The 25,678-nt window shown below is 41.1% G+C and overlaps 1 protein-coding gene across 1 annotated transcript; it reads left to right on the top strand.

Annotated features, from left to right (window-relative positions):
* Positions 1-2,157: 2,157 nt before the first annotated feature.
* On the top strand, positions 2,158-13,715 carry LOC126237065 (odorant receptor 2a-like). The gene is made up of 3 exons (XM_049946856.1): positions 2,158-2,225; positions 12,634-12,789; positions 13,585-13,715. The coding sequence occupies exons 1-3, from the start codon at positions 2,214-2,216 to the stop codon at positions 13,642-13,644; spliced, it is 228 nt and encodes a 75-aa protein (XP_049802813.1). The 5' UTR covers positions 2,158-2,213; the 3' UTR covers positions 13,645-13,715.
* The last annotated feature ends 11,963 nt before the right edge of the window (positions 13,716-25,678 follow it).

Here is a 25,678-nt window from a genome sequence, read left to right as displayed (position 1 = left end):
TCGAATGTATGAGCGCTTCGGTACATTGGGCCCCGGCAATGATACTTCTCCCTAGAAACAATATGACCCATTATGAGAGGTAGAAATTCGTAGAGCCCATCCTTCAGAATGGGTTCAAAACAATTTATTCATCGAATGGCTTTTTCGCTTCATCGAGAAAACATGTCCGACTGAACAAAGGCCTGTTCTCCTGAACTTGGATGGTCATTATAGCCACGTTCTAAATCCAGATGTAATTGACTTGACGAAAGAATACCACGTGACTATCATCTCACTTCCTCCACATTGCACCCACAAACTGCAGCCTCTAGATAAGACGTTCATGGGACCTCTTCAAACGTACTACAGCGAGGCAGTAAGAGTGTGGTTGCATCACAATGGGCGTCCTCTAACACATTACGACGTCATGGAGGTTTTTGGCCAAGCCTACCTTCGTACCGAATCAGCTGAGACTCCAAGAACTGGGCTGTACCCTATGAGCCGTTACATCTTCAACGACGCTGATTTCATAGCTGCTGAGTTGGTTGCAGGAAAATCTTGCTCCACAGTGGAACCTAGACTTAATGTTTCTGAATCACATGCTCCTCTACTTGCTACCTCTGGACCATCGACATCATCTGCTTCTTCTTCGAGTTATCCTGATGTACAGTCACATCAAGCTCTAGCTATGACAGTTTATGCAATTTCACCATTCGACATATCTCCTGTCCCGAACATTATGAAGAGAACCACAACGCGGGTACGGAAAGCAGCAACCGCCTGCCATATCAATGAACCGCCATAAAAAGATCACTTGACAAAGTCGCTTGACGAAAATGCTGTCAAGAAAAGGTTGTTGAGGTGCAAAATCTAAAGGCCTTCAAAAAAAGAAAATTTGTTCCACAGAACTATCTGATTCATCATCCGATTCTTCAGGTTCCTGCAGCCCTCACCTTGTGGGCAGTGATAATGACCTTGATGTGAACGAAGGGGTAAACTAGACTCAAGCGAAAGCTCTAATTTAGACAGCTGAATTTATTAATCATTCAAATTGCATAACATAATAGTACAACAATACAATGGTCGAATATTGTAATTATGTACATGCAGATTTTACTATACTATACATAACTTCTACTAACAGTTTTGACATGTGTATGTAAGATGTGCTTTGTAAGTGAATTTTTTACACTTAATACGGGTTTTTGTTATCAGTTTTTTCACACAGATGACATCTGCCTCCTGGATCGATTTTCTTCCGATGTGTGTCTCAGACTCTTAGAAATATTCTGAGCTGACACATAGTAAAGTGTCTGGAACAGAATTACCTCCTCCAAGCCAACAATCCTGGGTCCACAACCCAAGTCATACTTTCCTCACAGGACGTCCTGTAAGCTAGGGATCAAAGCAGTCACGTAGGTGTAGTATTTTTAGAGTTCCGAAAAGGATTTAACAGAGGAACATACCCAAGCTTATTAACGGAAGTATAATCATTTGGGTTTTCTAAGTAAATGTGTGACTGGACTGAACATTTATTGGTGGGAATAACGGCGTATGTTATCTTGGATTGAGAACTGTGAACAAATGTAGACGTTTCTTCAGGCTTGTGTAAGGGAAGTGTGTTTAGGACCTTTACTATTCATGTTGTATATTAATGACCTGGTGGACTCTATTAATCGTAACCTGAGACGTTCTGAAAATGATTTGACCCATGATGAAGTATTGTCCGAAAGAAACTGCATAAATATTCAATCAATTCTCGGAAAGATTTCAAAGTGGTGCAAAGACTGATAATTTTCCTTAAACGTACGATAACCTAAAATAGTGCTACATTTATATGTATCTACATTACTATTTGTTTCTGGCCTCAACGACAGGCTAATTTTTTCGCTTATCAAAGAGCGACGGGTGCTGTGTTAAAGAGCTTCATTGTTATGACGGGTGTCTTAGCAGTTGTATGCGCTTGGTAGCAGGCCGCACTGGCTTGGTGTGTGTTTGTTGTGTAGAATGTTCGATCATGACTTATATTCTGTATGGAACTGTTGGTGTATTAGTGGTCTCTAATTCCTATTCTATTTATGGTTCTAACTGGAACGTATTTGCGTATAAATTTCATATTTTCTTTCATACAGCTGTTGCAGAGAGATGGAAATATAGGAAAAGCGATGAATGCACTTTTCTCAATACCTGATCTCCTCTACGAAACTATAATTTTCTGCATTTATGCGCACATCATGACCGACCAGGTAAGTGACTAATTGTATGTTTTACCATTGCTCTGCGAAAATGTCTTATTTAATTTTTCCTTTACAATGAGCTTAGTGCACGTTAAGAGAGAAGAAGGAAGGATACATAGGGAGAGGATAGGGGGGTTCTGCGCCTGCTATCTTTAACATTATTCATTATTTTATCTGTTGAAATTGTTTATCATTTATTTAATTGCCTTCATTGCTCGAGAATGACAGATGCAAGAATCTTTATCGATTTGATGGTTCTACACGTTATGGGTAGATTTGAATAACTTTGTGACAATTTTAAAAGTATAGGTAAGGAATTTAGATGTGTTTCTCTGTCTCAAAAGTATAGCTTGCTGGCCATTTCAGTTTTTTTAACCGAAATGTTTCGCGTACAGCTGTTGTCGAATGTCACTGAATATTTTGTTGAAGGTTAGCTACAGTAAACACGAACAATCATTACACCAGTATCTTCAGTACGTACACAGATTAAACACAATCATAGAGATCAAGTCCTATAACTTAGTTTTTATCAATTCACGAAAGTTGCCTGCACAATCAGTAGAACATTTTCCTCAGAAGAATCCCATCTGTATGACAATAGAAATCTGCATGAAAACTGTAAAACGTTTTTCGTGAAAGTCGATAATGTCTCATCCATACTGGAAAAATACCAAAAATTTCTCGTTAGCGTCGACTAATTAGACTCAATAACTACATTTTATATGAGGATATTATGCAGGTGGAACACAATAACTACAAAATACCTTCTCAAGGAGAACTTTAACTAGAAAAACAAAGTGTAAAATATTTATCCTAAGTGAGCATTACGAGTACAGTTGACACTCTGCCATGAAAACGAACAGAATATAAGTTTAACGTGCTGAGTCATTCTCTACGACCATACCCTTGCCTTCCAGCATGACTGAGATTTGGTCTAAATTACAGGTCGACTGTTTTCAGCCAAGAAGCTGTGGGGTTCTTAACTGAAAATATTTTTGGGAGGTAGTACATTGTTTTCTCGTGAATGGAACAAATCTGACTGCATGGAAAAGGATTGTCCGACCTTTCGCTAAGATCGAAAACCCACAATTACTTTGTGATTTCCGATGAATCAGCGTCTTACCCGCTGTATCCAAAGCCCTAGAATATATTGTTTAGGGCCAAATTACTGAATACTGACACAAATTCAGCTTATGTAACATACATTAGTTCGACTTTGATAAAAGTAGTAACACAAACACCGTATTAATTAAGGTAACTAACTGAGGCAACGATACTAATACTAGTAGACTCCAGCAAAGTTTTTCAGAGCGTCAAATTTGACGTACTGCTTAAAAAAATGCGACAGCTAAAATATTCAGGTTGTATGCTGAAGCAGTTACAGAGCTTCTCGAAAAATAGACACCAACGAGTTGTCTCTGGAAATGAATAGTTCTGCTGAAAACATGTTCTTTTAAGAGTGCCAAAGTTATCAGTTTCTTTGTCAATGACATCTCATCGCATCTGTCCTCCTGCAGGTATCATGTCCATGTCGACGATCTTCAGTGTTACCCAAGTGGTAGACATGAAACAATCAATACTACTACCTTCCACTTGAATGACGATCTGTCTTCAGTTGTAAGGTGGGCTCAATATCTGGGACTTAAAAGAAATGCAAAAAAGTCTCAAGTAATTTTAGCATCCCACCAGAAATTAATAAGTTATGAATTCCGCTTACAATTGCCTCCTATTATTCCCGACAGTATTTGAAAGAACTTATCAAAAACATTAAAGAATCTGCCTGACCTTCTCAACAGGGCAGAAAACACGGCCACCTTATGCAGAGAGAATTCCGACTGCCTCTATGTGCTTGAAAAATTTCGGAACATATTTCCACGGGGTGTGGAACGCAAACTTCTGCAATCACTCGTTCTACCGAAGCTCCAGTTAATCCAACACGGAACGAGTGAGAACTAACAATGAATGCTTGTCTGCGCTGTCCATCTGTTTCACCCAGTCAGTGCTTCAAATGCCCAGTTAGGTCGCCGCAGTCAGACGACCTACGTGACTGTCGAACCCTGTGCTTACTTCATCGGTGCTCGGTGCCCAAGAACACCAGTGCTTTGTATCGGAGATTAAGTAATCCAACACAAGGCCTCACTTATCTAGTACTCTAGCTGTGTCCAACTATGAAACAGCATTCTTTTGTGTTGCTGCTGTCCGTCTCTGGAATAAGACGCTCTCTGCTCACAATTAAACGGTTTGTTACTTTTAAGAAGTGAAACACTTCTTTCTGTCTCTTCCATAAAGTTTCCGGAAATACCACTTGTTGCATCACTTTTCCTTCCATTAAATGTATTCTCCCAGCTACGTTGCTTGGTCTTTTAATTTATGATACGTAGAAAGTCTGATTAGTATTATCAGGTTAAATAAACCAATAAATACACTCCTGGAAATGGAAAAAAGAACACATTGACACCGGTGTGTCAGACCCACCATACTTGCTCCGGACACTGCGAGAGGGCTGTACAAGCAATGATCACACGCACGGCACAGCCGACACACCAGGAACCGTGGTGTTGGCCGTCGAATGGCGCTAGCTGCGCAGCATTTGTGCACCGCCGCCGTCAGTGTCAGCCAGTTTGCCGTGGCATACGGAGCTCCATCGCAGTCTTTAACACTGGTAGCATGCCGCGACAGCGTGGACGTGAACCGTATGTGCAGTTGACGGACTTTGAGCGAGGCCGTATAGTGGGCATGCGGAAGGCCGGGTGGACGTACCGCCGAATTGCTCAACACGTGGGGCGTGAGGTCTCCACAGTACATCGATGTTGTCGCCAGTGGTCGGCGGAAGGTGCACGTGCCCGTCGACCTGGGACCGGACCGCAGCGACGCACGGATGCACGCCAAGACCGTAGGATCCTACGCAGTGCCGTAGGGGACCGCACCGCCACTTCCCAGCAAATGAGGGACACTGTTGCTCCTGGGGTATCGGCGAGGACCATTCGCAACCGTCTCCATGAAGCTGGGCTACGGTCCCGCACACCGTTAGGCCGTCTTCCGCTCACGCCCCAACATCGTGCAGCCCGCCTCCAGTGGTGTCGCGACAGGCGTGAATGGAGGGACGAATGGAGACGTGTCGTCTTCAGCGATGAGAGTCGCTTCTGCCTTGGTGCCTATGATGGTCGTATGCGTGTTTGACGCCGTGCAGGTGAGCGCCACAATCAGGACTGCATACGACCGAGGCACACAGGGCCAACACCCGGCATCATGGTGTGGGGAGCGATCTCCTACACTGGCCGTACACCACTGGTGATCGTCGAGGGGACACTGAATAGTGCACGGTACATCCAAACCGTCATCGAACCCATCGTTCTACCATTCCTAGACCGGCAAGGGAACTTGCTGTTCCAACAGGACAATGCACGTCCGCATGTATCCCGTGCCACCCAACGTGCTCTAGAAGGTGTAAGTCAACTACCCTGGCCAGCAAGATCTCCGGATCTGTCCCCCATTGAGCATGTTTGGGACTGGATGAAGCGTCGTCTCACGCGGTCTGCACGTCCAGCACGAACGCTGGTCCAACTGAGGCGCCAGGTGGAAATGGCATGGCAAGCCGTTCCACAGGACTACATCCAGCATCTCTACGATCGTCTCCATGGGAGAATAGCAGCCTGCATTGCTGCGAAAGGTGGATATACACTGTACTAGTGCCGACATTGTGCATGCTCTGTTGCCTGTGTCTATGTGCCTGTGGTTCTGTCTGTGTGATCATGTGATGTACCTGACCCCAGGAATGTGTCAATAAAGTTTCCCCTTCCTGGGACAATGAATTCACAGTGTTCTTATTTCAATTTCCAGGAGTGTAAATAAAAGGTTACGTGTTACGGTATTTACCTTGCACCCAAAGGAATCCTTCCGAAATCTGTCATTGGAATCGAGGGATAGGGCTTGTTTTTATTTAACGAACAAAATAAAAAAATTAACCTATAGAGTTTGCGTGTGTATATGTATCTTACGTGTTGTTACTCCATATCTGCTACAGTGTATCTCATTAGTGTGATAGAGCACCATCGCTGTGCTGTCTTCAAAAATGGTTCAAATGGCTCTGAGCACTATGGGACTTAACTGCTGTGGTCATCAGTCCCCTAGAACTTAGAACTACTTAAACCTAACTAACCTAAGGACATCACACACATCCATGCCCGAGGCAGGATTCGAACCTGCGACCGTAGTGTGTGCTGTCTTCATTTGTACATTTGAAAATTGTGTTTGCCAGCTCTGGAACTTATATCACATCTAATTTTCTAATTGCGCTATTCAGCTGCCTTCTGCCCAGTACGGAGCACGTCTGCGGCTTCTAGTCATAACCACACACTATCGGTCAAAAGAACTCGGACACCTCTATGTAAGGTGGAATTGATCAACAGATGTCACAAGTAGGTAACCAACCTGTATAAAAGAAGGTGGGTGTATTGTGTTGTCAATAGAGAATCGGTGTCGGCAAACTTAGTCGTTCGGTAGAGCTCAGTGACTTCGATTTGAACTAGTCACTGGACGTTACCTGAGCAACAAATCCACCAGGGACATTTCAACCCTTTTAAATCTGCCAAGTCAACTGTTGGTGATGTGACTCTGAAATGGAAATGCGAAAGAACAAACACTGTAAAATAAAAATGCCGTGTAGCTAGGGCCTCTCGTCGGGTAGACCGTTCGCCTGGTGCAATTCTTTCGAGTTGACGCCACTTCGGCGACTTGCGTGTCGATGAGGATGAATTGATGATGATGAGGACAACACAATACCCAGTCCCTGAGCGGAGAGAATCCCCGACCCAGCCGGGAAACGATCCCGGGCCGTTAGGTATGACATTCCGTCACGCTGACCACTTTATTTTTTTTATCTCAGTTTGTTCGTTATTGTTCGTTGCATGTGTCCTGGGGCGGACGTCCATGACACCTGTTCAGGTTCATCGTTGATCTGTTCACTCAGTTTTTTTTATTACTGGGAGCAACTAACCCTCTGACCGAACACGCTGAGCTACCATGCCGGCAACCACTCAGCTACCATGGGCGGACAACAAACACAGTTAAACTTAGTCTAAGCATATCTCACGTGCTGACACAAAGGGACCGGCAAGCATTGGAAGAGGTCGGTTGTAAAAAGTCGGATGAAACCAGCGGAAGGAATCACTTGTGAGTCCCATAGTGCCATATCGCCAGCTAGCACAACGAGTGTGCGTAGGGGAGTTGGAAAGAATGGGTTACAAAGGTCGAGCATCACGTCATAAGCCGCAAATCCCTGTAGAGATCGCCAAGCAACGCTCGAGGTGATGTAAGGAGCTCCATCACAGGACAGTTTATGACTGGAAACGAGTCATTTGGAGTGATGAATCACGCTGTACCCTGTAGCAATCCGGTGGAAGTGTCTGGGTTTGGCGAACACCGGGGTGACCAACTCCATGATGTGTGGGGCCAACAGTAAAGTTCGGAAGAGCTATTCTTAGGATATGGAGGTGTCTCTCCTGGTTGCCCTGTGGTCCTCTTACAGCGCTTAAGAAAACGCTATATGCGAAAGGATATGAATACATTTAAAGCATTGTGTGCTGCGTACAATGGAGGAACAGTTCCGAGACGATGCTTGTATCAGCACGAATGCACCCTGTTATAAAGCAGCAATTTTGAGGCAATGTTTTGGGATAATTGCATTCCTGAAATGGAGAGACCCGCCCAGATTCATCTTTTGGATGAGTTGGATCGGCGGCTTCGCTGCACAACCCAGCGTCCAAAAAAAGTTTCGGTTCTTAAGGAGAAATGGGCTACCATTCCTCCATGCCCATTCACACACTCACTGAAAGTGTCCCCAGCAGAATTACAGCCGTCATAAAGGCGAAGGGACCGCTAGTTTTGATCAGATAGTGTAGTTCGCTAAGCGACTAGAAAACCCATAAAATCAATTCTAAGTATGCAATTTGGTGTCGGCTGTTACGAGACAACGATCTCCGCAAGGGTGTCACCTTTCGGTGAAGACAGGAAACAGGATTACTAGACATTGCAAACTGTGACTGAGGTTACCCTCCATTCAGAGGCTGCTGCATGCAGCGACTGTTATTGACTTGTAAATAATAGATTTCAGCTATCAGTCGTCCTTTCGATATTTTATTGGCAGATCTAGATTTCAGCTAGAAACTGGCCATTCTCAATGCACCATCATTTTTGATCAATGTATGTAATGCCTGTTGGTCGGGCTTCATTCACAGTTCATTGAATATTCAATTTTCACTTATGATTACGAAATATTCTGCTGCAGATTGGACCGTCAAGTCTTTCCCTTCAATCCTCAAAGAAAGGAAGCTGAAAATGTATCTGGGCTAGCTGAAGAAAATACTGATGAACCTAATGCAAACATATCTCTATAAGCCCATCTTTATACAGGATACGGGTGGTTGCTGACCTTGACTCTTCAATATAGAAGTCGAATCAAAACACCCTCAGCCGTTTAAATTTCCCGTTGTTATTTGAGTAACTAATTTAAATGCTACATTACGCCATCTTCAGGCCTCCTGAGCAACGTGTAAGAAGAATCCCACCACTGGTCCAACCTTCAATGGCTGGTATCCGTAGATTTCTTCTCAACACAGCGATCCCTTCGATCCACTGAATGCTCGCACCTATTTTGAATGGACCAGAGGTGAGATTCCTCGCACATGTCGGTCAGGGGACTTGAAGAAAGCGTAATGCAGTGATGAAACTGGTTACTCGAATAAAATAACTGGAAATTTAGACAACTGGACGTGTTTTGATTCGACATTTTATAGTGCAAACGTAGGTATGTGTAAGGCCAAAATTAAGCAAGTAAATGTACCTATGTGATATCATTACAGAAGATGGCATATGAATTCATGCAGTCTAAAAGGTAAGGGTTTCTGTTAGTAAAGCGAAAAGAAAGATTGAAAGAGTATTGAGAAAACACCGTATTTACATATAAACCAAACACTGCTAAAACGATTGTCTGAAGTTCATTTAACATTCCACTGAATGTATCTGTCCAAGATTTACTAGTGAATTTTATCCCCAGCCAATACTGTCATTTCGTCTACATTTAGACGGAATGACATAGATGTACATAAACTTCCTTGACGAATTTGAGAGTATCGTGGTCGTTGTAACATACATGAACCTTAAAGTAGTGGGATATTTCTCTTCCACGGAGAGTAGAAGCAGAAAAATAATTTTGCTTACACAGTTGACTGTTCTGGTGTGTGTTACGGGTGGCTGACAGAAATCCTGTTCGGAGAAGATAAAACTATAATTTACTCTTAAGACTTCATTCGCACAGCATAATCGTTTAAATACAGTACCAAAAAGTACCCCAAGTGTCGAAAATTCAGTAACATCGTCAGGAAAAGCGGTTTTGTTATATATCCGCACACCATTAAAATTTCTTGCCATAAATAAAACTAAATTAAGAACACAGAATACAATCGGTCTATGCTTAAGAATAAGGAAAGGGAACAGCAAACAAAATTTTGATAGAAGACGGATTGCAACAAATGGAATAATAAAAAATAAAATGTAGCTTCAAAACTACGAAGAAGAAATATAAATAGTGCCTTAAAGTGCTTTTGGTAACGGAAATAACAATCATGTGATACAGAGACACTGTCGTATTCTACACTGAATTTACAGCTGATTGAGCTCCAGTTTTAACCAAAATCAACACATCCATTGAGCGAAAGATTGTAACCAATGATTGGGAAAGAAAACCGCAGCTCGCAGCTGCCTGCAACAAGAATAACAGGAGTGACCCGCAAGGCTGCGTGTTTCAAGTTGAGTATAATAGAAAAACTGTTTCATGTCCATTCGTAGACAGTAGAATTATAAATAAATATAAAAGACCACTGTCTAGCTCCTTACTCACGTAGAACTAATATGGGAAAGGAAGGAGTTACGCTTGTTGAGACGCAACACAAGATAAAAAACACTGAGCTGAGCCAAGTAGATTTGGTAGTGAGCAACACACAGATGTGTGTGCTGGTGAATTAATACTGAAAAATAAGCCACTGTAATTGTAAGTGTATTTAAATTCCCAGTTGCAAATTTTTAACTGTTTGTGAGGAATTTGGATGCCTTAACGTGCTGTCTGTCAGAGAGCACCAAGCAGTTGACAGTCTGCAGCAATATCAGTGTAAATATTTTAAAAGATTCCGACAGCGGAAACGACCTGAAAACCTGAATCATATAAATGTTGATGGTGTTAAGACAGCAACCAGCCACAAATTTACTTTGAGTTCCTTTATTCAAAGGAAACCGTTACCGGTTTCGAATCGTTGCGATTCATCATCAGACGGTTTACACGCTTTCTTTCTACATTTGGTGTGTTTTTATAGATTAATTGTCCTAAAATATAAATAAAACATAATTACAAACACGCTAAACACAGATGGTTGCGTTGCAGATTTTCGTTGTATGTGACTTACGTGAAACGTCGGTTTCGAGTGTTTGTTTCCATAACGTTCATCCAATCGATGTAAATGCATTCGCATTGCATCCTCGTTGTTGCACACGTAATAGTTCTCACTGTACACTTTAGATCTGTCCGCTGAGATCATTCCAACCAAGCACCACATGTTTTGGTACATACAAAGAGCTTACAAACATATAGGTGTCACAGATGCTATAATGTATCGTAACATGTGACGATGATGTCCTATGTTTGGAAAGAATCATATATTCTTTTACAAAACTGTAATGTCTTTTACATTAGTACAGAGATTTTTTTTTTGCTAATTTAATTATAAAGGTTTTTATATATATTTAGAACTGTATTGGTAAAATAGTACATTATTTTATTACATTTGGCAGCATGAGAATTATAGTAACATATAAATTTTCCACTTGATCTGCAGATAGGTGTATTAATATTATTTGCTATGGAGGCTGGAAAGTAATTTTTGAAAATTTTTCAGGAAAGGGGTGTTAGCCAACTCTGTTTGTTCATTAAGGATATAGTCTGGGGTGCTGTTTTTGTGTGTGTGAATTTCTAATTCTTCTAATATATTCATAGTGGCCCCTTTTTCTGTTAGATGTAATTATGTTTTATTTATATTTTAGGACAATTAATCTATAAAAACACACCAAATGTAGAAAGAAAGCGTGTAAACCGTCTGATGATGAATCGCAACGATTCGAAACCGGTAACGGTTTCCTTTGAATAAAGGAACTCAAAGTAAATTTGTGGCTGGTTGCTGTCTTAACACCATCAACATTTGTCTTCAAAAACAGCCACGGTCTCCAACATGTCATCATATGACAAAATTGCACTGAATCATATAATTTAATCTCAGCAATTAACTTTCTGTACAGATTTCGGAACTCTCGGAACCGAGGTGATGCAAAATATTTTTTGATGTGTTTATGGTACGTAGCCATTTTTATCGTCTATCAAAATATATAGACGTAGTGGCTCGCGTAAATACTAACATGTTTTATGTTGCTTCTTGTAAACGTTGCAATTTGTAGAAAAGAAACTCGGTCTCGTCGGGTACTGCTATTCTCAAATAATTTTTAAATTTTGATGAAAGGTGGTTACCAGGAAGAAAGTAAATAACGAAATAAATGTGTAGATAATGTAATTACAAAATTCAGACAAACCCAACTGGACAAGAAGCTGCCGAGATACCAGTTGCTTATAATGGAGCCTGAGTTTGAGCCCCGTTAGAAATAACTAAGGTTTAGGCTCTTCACCTGGGTTACAGTTCGTATCCGATTATCAGCGAGAGAAAAAAGGAAAAAAAAAGTATAGATTTTTTACTAACATTATGAGTGCAATGAGTTTTGTCTTATGGAAAAAAGAGATGAAAGTGATTTCATTCCACAAGCAATTGACTGGTTGCAGGATATCTAAAGATAGTTCGCAGATCGTGGTAAAGTGGTTAGCGTCGCTGTGTTTAGATGCCGGATTCCGTGGATAGATCCCGGCCGGCTCGGAGGTTTTCTTTGCTGGTTTCTGGACTTTTGTATTGTTCTAATCGCTTCATCCACCTTCATCATAGAGATGCGCAAATCGCCGAATTCGCATTAGTTGGAAAGACTTGCACCAGCAGGCAAGCAACCCCAGACGGGGTCTCTCGGCCAATAATGCCATACCATCACAGACAAACATACAGGAACAGTTACATATCCTGAGAATTCAGGCTTGCCCATTGAACGACAAGTCCGGAAAGAAAGAGGAAAAGCGCATGTGGTCATGCACCTGAGCATGCTACTTTCGTAACGTGCCTTTCCTTTCCCAAGCTCGTACTTGTTCTCGAACATATTACCCGTGCGCATAGTAGTGACCGACCATATAGCGTTTACCCATCTTAACGAAGCACAACACTCTGTAATGTCGTCCGTACAGTCGTTCCTGTGCGTAACAGAAGTAACAAACCCTTTTCAGAGCGAGAGGCTGATGTACTCCGCCTTCAGCTGCGGCTGGGTCAACAGTGACGCTCGCTTCAAACGCAGCCTGGGCATCTTCATGATGGTGACTGTGCGCCCGATAGTGATCACGGTGGGCAAGACGTGCACACTGTCCAAGCAGATGCTGATCCAGGTGAGCGAAACCGATGTAAAGTATAGTGAAAACAGCAAAATCACTCCTGTAGCCAATAGTAAACTGTCTTGTACTGGAGTGCGGTGCGGGACAGCCGTGGGAGAAGGTATGCAGATCGTGTTACGTGACACGTAAATACTGTACGTTCGCACTGGGGAACATTTGTTGTTGTAACAGTGAAACGATTTGCCTTGTAACATTTCTTTTACCGAAATCGGTACCTAATTGCGTTAATTAGTCTACTAGGAAAACAGTAATTAATAGTCACAGTAAATGACTGACAGTCATTCACAGAATAAACCAGTAAAACACACTGTTTTAAATGTTTGTTCCTGTAACAGTGAAAAGGACCATCTTTTGAAGTGGTGTTCCTGTAATAGTGAAAAGGTCCAACTTTTGAAGTGGGTTCATATTCATATCAGTATATAATTAGCGGACTCCAGTCTCTACACGTTCGAGCAGATCAGGAATTTAGGAACATGTTGTGTATGTAATCTTTCGAAACTGATCAAGAGCAAGTATATGAATTGCTGATGTATAGACAAATATTATAAAAAGTGAACTACAATTATTTACTCCAAATTTTCTAAAACCCCTCCAGCATGTCAAGAGCACTAATTAGCGCCATTGTGTTTTTACGTGAGGGTTCCCGAGATTTTTGGCTTGCAGTGTGTATGTGGTTGCTGCAACTTTTCTTCTATAAGAAGAAAGTGAGCACCTAATCTTTTTTTAGGCTTATTGTCATGTGACTCGCGAAGTGATTTCATTATATTTATATTTTTGTTTTCTTCGCAGGTCTTGAATGGAGCGTACGGCTTACTGAATTTGCTCTACTATCTACATAGCAGCAACTGAAACGGCACCAGAGAGGCACACCTGAAGAACGCAATGAATGTGCTACACACTGAAAAACCACCAGAAACAACTGTAGTGTGAAAATTCAAATGTTTACTGTAAATGTGAAACAAGCCTGTGTTGATAGTACACCAGTCAACCGTTGTTCCATGAAGTATCCATAAACATCACTTACGTCTTATTAGTTAATGTGATATCCAAGCAAATGAATTCATAACTGAAATATATGTATGCATTATTTTAATATGTGGGAAACGGACCAGTATACCCTCACTATCTGTCAATGGAACTGAAGAAGTGTCCAATCTAGTATTGCCCTACACGAAGTTGTTCAAAATATTAATGTTTCATGCCGGCGTTATGCAGAACATAGGTATTTTGTGGCGATTTATATTACAGTATGCGTGAGTCTCCGGATTGCAAATAAACATATAGATACTAAATCTAAATCGTAGAAGCGATGACTAAATAGCTGAAACATCATGCATCGAAGCACCACGCTACCCAACAGCAGAAGTGTATTCCACTATCTCGAAACTTTTACCATCAACTTCCACAATATCGCGCCTGAGCGCCTTCTGTAAACTTAAAAGAACTAAGTAAATCATAATCTTTTGTAGTATTATGAAAAACTTGATCACATTTAAGATAGATAACTGACTACTAGATACATAGGTTTGTGTTATCATGACGCCATAAACAGTATTAACATCTTATGAAAGCATAACTGCAGTGCAGTCCTGTAGAAAGTTACAGAACTAAGCTCATCGTGTTCTGTAGTTTTGAGTGGAGAAAGTTCAGGGGAAATATATCCGTAGCAGTGCGCTTTGTTCTGCATCATGGACCTGCCGAGCTCACTACCGAAGGGGAGAAGTGTGTGAAACAACGCTTGAGTCTTGCACCTAATTTACGCTTCACGACATACGGTACAATCCTGTGCACAGAATTTAAATATGCAGCTCTTCAACAGCAATTAGTAACTGACATAATTTTGATAATAAAACTATTTTTTAAGTACAATGAAAATAATTTGGGAGTAGTGTTGACTATTACGATGTAGCAATGTTGACAAGCATTACGAGACGTACCCATCCTCAAAACTGTTAACTTACAGTAATATTCTTTTTTGGTCATCGGTCTTCTGACTGCTTTGATGCGGTCCGCCACGAACTCCTCTCCTGTGCTAACTTCTTCATGTCAGAGTGGCACTTGCACCCTACGTCCTCAATTATTTTCAGTATGTATTCCAAGCTCTGTCTTCGTGTACAGTTTTTGCCCTCTACAGCTGTCTCTAGTACCATGGAAGTCATTCCATCATGTCTTAACAGATGTCGTATCATCCTGTCCCTTCTTCTTATCAGTCTTTTCCACATGTTCCTTTCCTCTCAGATTCTGCACAGAACCTCCTCATTCCTTACATTATCAGTCCATCTATTTTCAACATTTGTCTGTAGCACCACATCTCAAATGCTTCGATTATCTTCCGTTTCGCCGCGCGGGATTAGCCGAGCAGTCTAGGCACTGCAGTCATGGAATGTGTGGCTGATCCCGGCGGAGGTTCGAGTCCTCCCTCGGGCATGGGTGTGTGTGTTTGTCCTTAGGATAATTTAGGTTAAGTAGTGTGTAAGCTTAGGGACTGATGACCTTAGCAGTTAAATCCCATAAGATTTGAACACATTTGAACATTTATCTTCCGTTTCGGTTTTCCCACAGTCCATGTTTCACTACTATACAATGCTCTACTCCACAAGTAATTTACCAGAAATTTCTTCCTCAAATTAAGACCGATATTTGATATTAGTAGACTTCTCTTGGCCAGGAATGCCCTTTTTGCCATTGCTAGTATGCTTTTGATGTCCTCCTTGCTCCGTCCGTCATTGGTTATTTTACTGCATAGGTAGCAGAATTCCTTAACTTCATCTACTTCATGACCATCAATCCCGGTGTTAAGTTTCTCGCTGTTTTCATTTCTGCTACTTCTCATTACCTTCGTCTTTCTTCGATTTACTCTCAATCCGTACTCTGTACTCATTAGGCTGTTCATTCCATTCAGCAGATCATGTAATTCTTCTTCACTTTCACTGAAGATAGGAATGTCATCAGCGAATCGTACCATTGATATTCTTTCACCTTGACTTTAATTCCGCTCCTGAACCGTCCTTTTATTTCCATCATTGGTTCCTCAATGTACAGACTGAACAGTAGTGGCGAAAAGCTACATCCTTGTCTTACACCTATTTTAATACGAGTACTTCGTTCTTGGTCGTTCACTCTTATTATTCCCTCTTGGTTGTTGTACATATTGCACATGACCCGTCTCTTCCTATAGCTTACCCCTACTTTTTTAGTAATTTCGAACATCTTGCATCATTTTACATTGTCGAACGCTTTTTCCAGGTCGACAAACCCTATGAACGTGTCTTGATTTATCTTTAGTTTTGCTTCCATTATTAACCGCAAAGTCAGAATTGCCTCTCTCGTGCCTTTACCTTTCCTAAAGCCTAACTGATCGTCATCTAGTGCATCCTCAATTTCCTTTTCCATTCTTCTGTATATTTTTCTTGGAAACAGCTTAGATGCATGAGCTATTGAGCTGATTGTGCGATAATTCTCACACTTGCCAGCTGTCGCCGTCTTAGGTATTGTGTGGATGATGCTTTTTCGAAAGTCAGATGGTATGTCGCCAGACTCATACATTCTACACACCAACGTGAACAGCCGTTTTGTTGCCACATCCCCAAATGATTTGAGAAATTCTGATGGAATATTATCTATCTCTTCTGCCTTATTTGATCTTAAGTCCTCCAAAGCTAAATTCTGATTCTAATACTGGGTCACCTATCTCTTCTATATCGATTCCAGTTTCTTCTTCTATCACAGCAGACAGATATTCCCCCTCATAGAGGCTTTCAATGTATTCTATTCACCTATCCGCTCTCTCCTCTGCATTTAACAGTGGAATTCCCGTTGCACTCTTAATGTTACCACCCTTGCTTTTAATGTTACCGAAGCTTGTTTTGACTTTCCTGTATGCTGAGTCCTTCCGACAATCATTTCTTTTTCGATGCCTTCACATTTTTCCTGCAGCCATTTCGTCTTAGTTTCCCTGCACTTCCTATTTATTTCGTTCCTCAGCGACTTGCATTTCTGTATTCCTGAGTTTCTCGGTTTTTGTACTTCCTCCTTTCGTCGATCAATTGAAGTATTTCGCAGTTACTTTCTTTGTACGTATGTTTCCCTTCCCATCTTCTGTGACTGCCCTTTTTAGAGATGTCCATTCCTCTTCAACTGTACTGCCTACTGAGCTACTCCTTATTGCTGTTCTATAGCCTTAGATAACTTCAACCGTATCTCGTCATTCCTTAGTACTTCCGTATCCAACTTCTTTGCGTATTGATTATTCCTGACTAATGTCTTGAACTTCAGCATACTTTTCATCATTACTATCTTGTGTTCTGAGTCTATATCTGATCCTGGGTACACCTTACAATCCAGTATCTGATTTCGGTATCACTGTCTGACTATGATGTAATCTAACTGAAATCTTTCTGTATCACCCGGCCTTTTCCAAGTATACGTCCCCCTCTTGTGATTCTTGAAAGATTATTTGCTGTTACTAGATGAAACTTGTTGCAGAACTCAATTAGTCTTTCTCCTCGCTCATTCCTTGTCCCAAGCTAATATTCTTATGTAACCTTCTCTTCTACTCCTTCCCCTAAAACTACATTCCAGTACCCCATGATTATTAGATTTGCATCCCTCCTTTACATACTATAATTACCCTTTCAGTGTCTTCATATACTTTGTCTATCTCTTCATATGCAGCTTGCGACGTCGGCATGTATACCTGAACTATCGTTGTCGGTGTTGGTTTGCTGTCGATTCTGATAAGGACGACCCAGTCACTGAACTATTCACAGAAACACACTCTCTGCCCTACCTTCCTATTCATTACGAATCCTACTCCTGTTATACCGGTCTCTGCTGCTGTTGATATTACCCTATAATCATCTGTCTTCTTTCCACTCCATTTTACTGATCCCTACTATATCCACATTGAGCCTTTGCATTTCCCTTTTCAGACTTTCTAGTTTCCCTAACGTTCAAGCTTCTGACAGTCCAAGCCCCGACTCGTAGAACGTTATCCTTCCGTTGATTATTCAGTTTTTTACTCTTAAAGTAATAGTAGCATAAATACTCGGGGAGAGAAGACGCAAGTGAGTGATGGAGATTTCCTGAACTACGACTTATCTAAATAACACATCCCTTAACTGACGTTTGTTCGTTTCAGCGCAAGTGGGAGGTTTACAGGAAGGACATGAACTGCTCACGGAACACAGGAAATTATGCTGAATTTGAGAAGTGAAGCTTCATACAAATCATGCGTATGAGCTCACATTAATAGGACATGGCCTGATTCGTCAGTTGACAACAGGATAGTGAATAAAAATTTGACTGGAAATAAGAAACTTAAATTTCATGTGATGTATTCTGCATAAAACTGAGAACTTACTCTCTTCTCCTTTCAGCATCTTGACAGTGACATAATTATAAAGAATAATGATTGTTGCGTGACAAGAAACAGGAGACACTATACAATATTGTAGTACATCTCATTGAAGAGTATAAGCTTAGGTGTAAAAAAAAAGTAAAAATTGTAGTGGAACACAAATTAGGTCAGGCCACTATAAAGGATTCCATTGCACACTGAAAAATAAAATTCCTTCTCTAACTGATGTCTACTATTCGACAGAGAATTTCAGTTCTACCCCAAATCAACTTAAACATCGCAGAACATCGTTGTCTTCTCCATCTGAAATCTTAATGCTTTTTCCCCAAGGAAACGGAAAGAAGAAGAAATTATTTCCTAAAGTATCTACAACGAGACAGAATTTTGTGTATCAAAGTTATTTTTTCTGATGAGAAATGAAAAGAAGAAGGTCATACCACTCCTTATAGGTTCGAAGTCACGATGGAAGTTAACAGTTTCTGTTTTTTTTCTCTTTGCTTTTACTGTATTTTCTCCGTTCTTAGCGACTTGTTGTATGATATATTTCAGTTTAGAGCTCACCCCATCGTCTATCGTGTAACAAAAGTTGCTGAATCCAAAGAAATGTTGAGGGAGAAACTCAATTTATTCTCAAGAGTACGATAAAAATCATTTACTGAGAGAAGTATTTTGAATAAATAGTTAAACATCCTAGGTATAACACTGCAGTTAGTGTGTTAGTTTTATAACTCTTAAATATTAATAATTATGATCAGCATAAAAAATACTTCTAGGAACGCGGATTTATGTGTTTAGAGGAATATTGTGGTCCATTTCCTCTTAACTGACTTCTTAACCGATATCACACCAGCGTAAACGCATGTTTCAGGAGATGTGTGGCAGAATACTGTGCAAGATTTGATGGAGTTTATTATACTGTAGAACTTCAGACGGCGTACTGAGTACTTTTGATGCGATATGAACGTGTTCTGACCTTCTCCCCAAACAGACACTGAGCTGGAAAAAGATTTAGGCGCTTAAGAAAGTAAGTAAATACACCTAATAAAATAAAAAAGAGTCACCTGTGGCAGCTGGATCAGGAATCAGAGTTCCCTGAATTACTCTTCCGCCGTTACAGCAAAAGTGTAGGAACACACGGATTAATTAAATACAAGACAATGTCTTATTTAAAAACAGTGCTTTTCGAAATACCAGAAAAATGGAGTAAAACAGTAAGAGTGAAAACAGCTGTATCGTAACGGCTATTTACGTCTATGACAGTCTTCTCTGGGTGATCTAGGTTCATGACATTTCTGCGAGAACCTGTGGAATACCGAAAAGACGGAAAACGTAATTCAGGAAAAAACCTGATGTATTTTTAGCGTGCTATAATTTGAGCAGTGAATCTCTGTGTCATAGTATTAAAGCACACATATCATAAGATTCACCGTAAATGATTATGGTACACTTTAAAATATATATTATTCTTAAAATTTACATTTCAGATTCAGAAGTTGTTGACTATCCATAACTCATCCATCATAATGATTTTTGTAGCTAAAGTTTTGCTTTACGGATCGTCTCTTCTAACCTCTCTATCAGGCTCAAAACTCTGTCAGAATAGGTACATACCTTTATACCACATACACAAACCCATCTAGAGACGTCAAATAGCGAAAAATAACGGTTATGTCCTACGCTTCATCAGCTTGTATAATAACGCTGAAATGGTAGGAAACATGGATCTGGGGGTAGTAACACGCTAAGCAAAAAACTGAAAGATCTTGAACAACATTTATTTGATCATCAGCATTTCAGAATTGACAAAATGAGGAATAAAAAATACCACAAAGCATTTAACGGGTATGAGTATGAAAATGATAATTAAACTGTAACAGAATAACTTTAACAACATTTAAACAATAAAAAAACAAATTTTAAGGAGTTGAAACATACACATTTGAGTATTGTTTAGGCTCTGCTCTGCAAAGCTTACTTAGTCTCCGCTCTGCTTGAATTTGGTCCAGATATCGCTTGGTTCCTTCATTCAGCTCATTAGGTAAACTAAACCATACGCGAGGGAAAATTCAAACACATAGCTACAAGATGAAAACAACATAAATAATTATAAGGTCCGTTCAGGTTTTAACTGTGAGTCAGTAATGTTTAAGAAAGGTGGCAATGTTATGTATTAATATTAAAGATAGAATAAGACACTCAAAGGTTATACTGATCCACAATGGAGGCTAAGACTAAAATAAATGTCGTTAGTCAAAGCTGGACATAATCAAACACAAGAACCCAAACTCGGTCTTTACAGCAATTCCTCTCTCAAAGAACAAGAGCTACGACTGGGACTACAGTCACAAGTAAAAGAAGGTATTCCCCATTTTTCTTTCTACTCTAGTCCTTGACTATATAGTAAAGTATAGTATAGCTCAGCACCCGAAAAGTAAAGCGGTAGCAATTATAAATGTGTCGACTGCAATGACACCAACCCAGCGATGACAAAGGCAAAGGGCAATGGTAGTTCTTCAAATACGGAAGGCACACTTTCCACAGCCATCCACAACAAGGAAATGTGGACCTCGGTCCTTGGTGACCAACCCAAGAACAGCAGACAAACACACAGACCAAGAGGGAGCCTGTATTAGGTTAAATCAGCTCTCAGGTACATCCTGAGATGCTTTCTGTGTGAAGCGCCTCTGGACATCTCTGTGAGTCGCTCTGGCGCGAGTGACGTCATGGCGAAGGAGTCCGTTGCGCATGCCCGCGGTTGTCTGGCTACCTCTCACGGGATGCCATCGAACCCGCCGCTAGGCTACGAAGTGCAGAGAGGTGTGATGAACAGAAGGCTCGATTTTAACACAAGCGCAACCAAATCCAGTCCCAACCCCGCTCTGCCACCCCGCACATTATGGGACAATTTTAAGTAATATGTAGTTTTCAGTTCAGCAGCTTCTTCATGTGTTCTCTCATTTTTCTTGGTAGCTCTGACCTGGATGAGAAAACATACTGGAGATATAACCTTCATGACAACTTGCAGACCAACAAAGCTGTCGAGCATCTTGGCTGAAATCTTTTGAGTGTCCTTACCATATGCCTAAATATTTTCTAGAAAGACTACGTCACCGCCATTTAACAAAACAGGACGCCTCTCCCTGTGATACCTTGCAGACTCCACAATGTAGTTCAATTTGTCAATTTACTTTTAAGAAACGAGAGCGAATTTTCTTCGCAAGAAGGTCATTTATCGATCACAGATTAAATATATTACGTTAATTAATAGGATACATAAACATCAGCTTAATTGTTGTTGTCCTATGAGTTTCATGATTGCGGTATCAAAGGCAAAATTTACCCATCTGATAGAATGATTTACATTGAGATTGAATATGAAAAATAATAAGCTCCAATTTCAGACTATGGTTGACTCGTTCGACATTGATGGCTGCGTTTAATAATATGTAGTCTGGTATGAAAAACCGCATTATTAAAGCAAAATTTCTTAAATTCCCGTGATGAAAAGGTGGGTGCGTTGTCGCTTAGTAGAAACTAGGGCAGCCCAAAGACAGAACATATTTTTTCCAGGTGCAGGTAAAGAACGGTTCAAATGGCTCTGAGCACTGTGGGAGTTAACATCTGACGTCATCAGTCCCCTAGAACTTAGAACTACTTAAACCTAACTAACCTAAGGACATCACACACATCCATGCCCGAGGCAGGATTCGAACCTGCGACCATAGCGGTCGCGCGGTTCCAGACTGAAGCGCCTAGAACCGTTCGGCCACAGCGGACGGCCCTGCTGCAGGGCAGTAGGACTTGTTGACATAGATTTCCTCGGAAGAAACCAAACAAAACTAGTAAATGCGTCAACCACAACAAAAACGTGCCTAATACCGCTCTTTGTACGGGGAAGAGGCGCAAGGTAATTGATGAAAAGCTTATCCATGGGCTCCTCCTCTCAGCTGGAATGAAAGAAACCTTAACGGGAATTCAACAAACGCTTAGCTATCCTACAGTCCTGATGCTGAGCAACTAATTTCCTTTCTTGTTGAATAAAAACTGCTGCAGCTGACCGATTTCGTAATTTAACTTACATCATCAGGAGCAAATCTGAATAAAAAGGAGAAAGACGTCGTTAATAATACTACGCAAGGTCATAGCACAGAGGAAAAATGTGGCCACTATATTGGACACTTACATTGTAGTGGTCAAGCCTCTTTTACAGTCCGATCCCAGACCTTCCACCAAAATTTGAGAAATTTCGCAAAAAGCGGTACTCATGTATTAAAACGTGGCAATGAAACTGGGACGGTGTGAACAAATGAGACGAGGGAAAAGTTATGAAAAACACCAGAAAGATGTGGTGAGGGCGGGGAGGGGGCTGGGGAAAGCCGAAACACATGGTAAACTGTACCTCGGCTGACGCCGCACTGGGACGGAACGCTGCGACTGCCACACACGAAGTGACAGGATACCCTAATATAGGTCCCGAGGGAAGCGGTGTATATGCTAAAGCGTAAATAGCATCAGGTCGTCAGATGTTAACATCACCTGTGGTGATTGCCAATTTAAGAATATAGGCCAAACTGGAAGACCCTTTGAAGTTAGGTTAATAGAACATATTTTTGCTTCAGCTTCCAGTTCTTCCTTGAGTCCACATTTATCCGAAACGGGTCACTTAGTTAACAATATTACATCTGGTCTTACAATTTAGCATACGGAACGCAAGGGTGGCGTTATTAATATATAGGAAGAGCTAGAGCTATTTCATGTTTAAGAAAATCTTCAAACCAAACACTTAATTCTCAATTAAGTTATAAGGCCATTTCGGATAACTTTGATTACTTAACGTGTAGCTTTTTTCTTTCGTCTCCTCCCTCTTACCTCCTCTTCTATGATGCACTTACTAGAGCTGTTCTCCTTTTTGAAAAACGTTTAAAAATTGGTTTTCAGTTCCTGAAATATTTTAAAAGTTGTAAGAATTTTAAAGATTTTTAAAATTCTAAGTATTATGTTTATCGGTGGCCCAAAATAGGTTCTAGGCTTTTATCCCCATGCCTGTGAATCATCCACTTGACATTTGCTACCTTCATTATTGTGTTTATTTTTGTAATCCAGATTCCCAACCGTTTGCTTAAAGTCTATGGTATGTATTTATACGCTTCGCTCGAAGCCTGATACCCTGTTGGTTCATGTATGGCAGTCACAACGTTCCGTTGCAGCGTGGCTTTAGCTGAGGTACTGCTACCCTATACTTCGTCTTTTTTCCCCCTCCCTCCTGTTTCTTGTGTTTTTAATAATATTTTCTCTCGTTCCAGTTGTTCGTAATCCATGACCACCGCTTTTTGCTCAAAACTTAGAGGAGGGGTTGGGATCAGACTGTAAAAGTGGTTTGAGGACTGTGGTGTAAGTATTCAGCATTGCAGGCACTTTTTATCACTGTGATATGGTCTTTATGTAAAGCTGTGTATGTTCTCTTTTGTCTTTTTATTCAGATTTGCACCTGATGATGTAATTTAAATTACGAAACCGGTCGTGCCTTTAATAATAGAGTTACAAAAGCTGCAGCGGTTTTTATACAATACCCAAAAGTTTGTCTGCGTATGTCCGTCAAATAAATTGATTTCTTAACGTCGGAGTTCAGACTCCCCCAGGTTACGGTAGTGCAGCTGCTATGTTGTTAAGAAGAACGAAGCAGTGCTCCGTCGTACACGGGTGCATGCAGCTGCAGTATCGTATTTATGCGTCGATACCGGGCAGCGACTTTCAATTAAAATGTCCTCTCCTGTACGGGGACTACATAATGTATGTACGAGTACAGGTTGTGACGCAGGAACGAAGTTTGGGTCTGACCGTGAGTCGTGCACCAGGTAGCTAAAGCGGTTAAGGCGATCTCTCGCTTAAAGCGGGGAACCCTGGTTCGAGTCCCTGTCCGACACAAATTTTCATGGTCATAATTCCTTTACACAGCTGATGGTTGTTCGTCATACATTCAACAAATTAGATGCTTCCTACTTTTCGTGATTGTTTTGTATGTAACCAAATGTCACCAGGACAAGGATTGATGAAAATACTTGGAGACAGCTGGAACCAGTTCTTTAGGAAGACAAATCTTGAATCACCCATCATAGCGGGTACGGAAACACTAAAGATCTTTGTTAACAAAGCCTACGGCCTTGCCGCAGTGGTAACACCGGTTCCCGTCAGATCAGTGAAGTTAAGCGCTGTCGGGCTAGGCTAGTATTTACGTGACTGTTGAGCGCTGTTGGCAAGAGGGGTGCGCTCAGCCCTTATAAGGCAAACTGAGGAGCTACTTGATTGAGAAGTAGCGGCTCCGGTTTCGTAAACTGACATACGGCCAGGAGAGCGGTGTGCTGCCACATGCCCCTCCATATTCCCTTCCAGCGTCCTCTTCCAGTGATGCCTGTGGGCCAAGGATAACACGGTGGCCGGTACGTACCGTTGGGCCTTCATGGCCTATTCGGACGGAGTTTTTTGGTTTTTCTTTATGAATAGAAAAGACCGAAATCTGTTGACAATCGCTAAGTCGATTTTTCATGTTTATTATCTGAGCATCTTGATTCTGACTTTCCCGCAAGTCACCAAATAAGGACTGTGTTTCACTCTCGACAGTAGAAAGACTCGCAGCTCCCTGACAGGCTTGTGATGGTTTGGTTATTTACGCTTCACACTGAAATATAATAGTAAGAGCGTGATACGATATGATTGCTGGTACCCCCACAAAGGTCCAACTTGATAGAAAGCAGAAATCCTGACAATCCAGAGTGAGATCTTATCAGTTTTAAGGAGCCTGGCCGATTTCAGTGCCTGGTTTGTGTTGTGTTGCGGTCTTCAGTACTGAGAGTGGTTTGATGCAGCTCACCATGCTACTCTATCCTGTGCAAGCTGCTTCATCTCCCAGTACGTACTGCAACCTACATCCTTCTGAATCTGCTTAATGTATTCATCTCTTGGTCTCCCTCTACGATTTTTAACCTCCCCTCCGCTCTCCAAAACTAAATGGGTGATCCCTTGATGCCTCAGAACATGTCCTCCCAACCGATCCCTTCACCTAGTCAAGTTGTACCACAAAATACCTCCTTATTAGTTACGTGATCTACCCATCTAATCTTCAGCATTCTTCTGTAGCACCACATTTCGAAAGATTCTATTCTCTTCTCGTCTAAACTAGTTATCGTCCATGTTTCACATACATACATGGCTACACTCCATACAAACACTTTCAGAAAAGACTTCCTGACGCTTAGATCTATACTCGATGTTAACAAATTTCTCTGCTTCAAAAACGCTTTTCTTGTCATTGCCAGTCTGTATTTTATATTTTCTCTACTCCGACCATCATCAGTTATTTTGATCCCCAAATAACAAAACTCATTTACTACTTTAAGTGTCTAATTTCCTGATCTAATACCCTCAGTATCACTTGACTTCATTCGAATACATTCCACTATCCTCGTTTTGCTTTTGTTGATTTTCATCTTATATCCTCCTTTGAAGACACTGTCCATTCAGTTCAAC

Source organism: Schistocerca nitens, chromosome 1 (assembly GCF_023898315.1).
Source record: "Schistocerca nitens isolate TAMUIC-IGC-003100 chromosome 1, iqSchNite1.1, whole genome shotgun sequence".
Lineage (NCBI taxonomy): Eukaryota > Metazoa > Arthropoda > Insecta > Orthoptera > Acrididae > Schistocerca > Schistocerca nitens.
This window is presented reverse-complemented; position numbering and strand designations above follow the sequence as displayed.

Excerpts from the sequence above, each read along its gene's own strand:
- LOC126237065 (XM_049946856.1), top strand. Across the intron at positions 12,790-13,584 it reads CCAAGCAGATGCTGATCCAG|GTCTTGAATGGAGCGTACGG; the intron begins GTGAGCGAAACC and ends TTTTCTTCGCAG.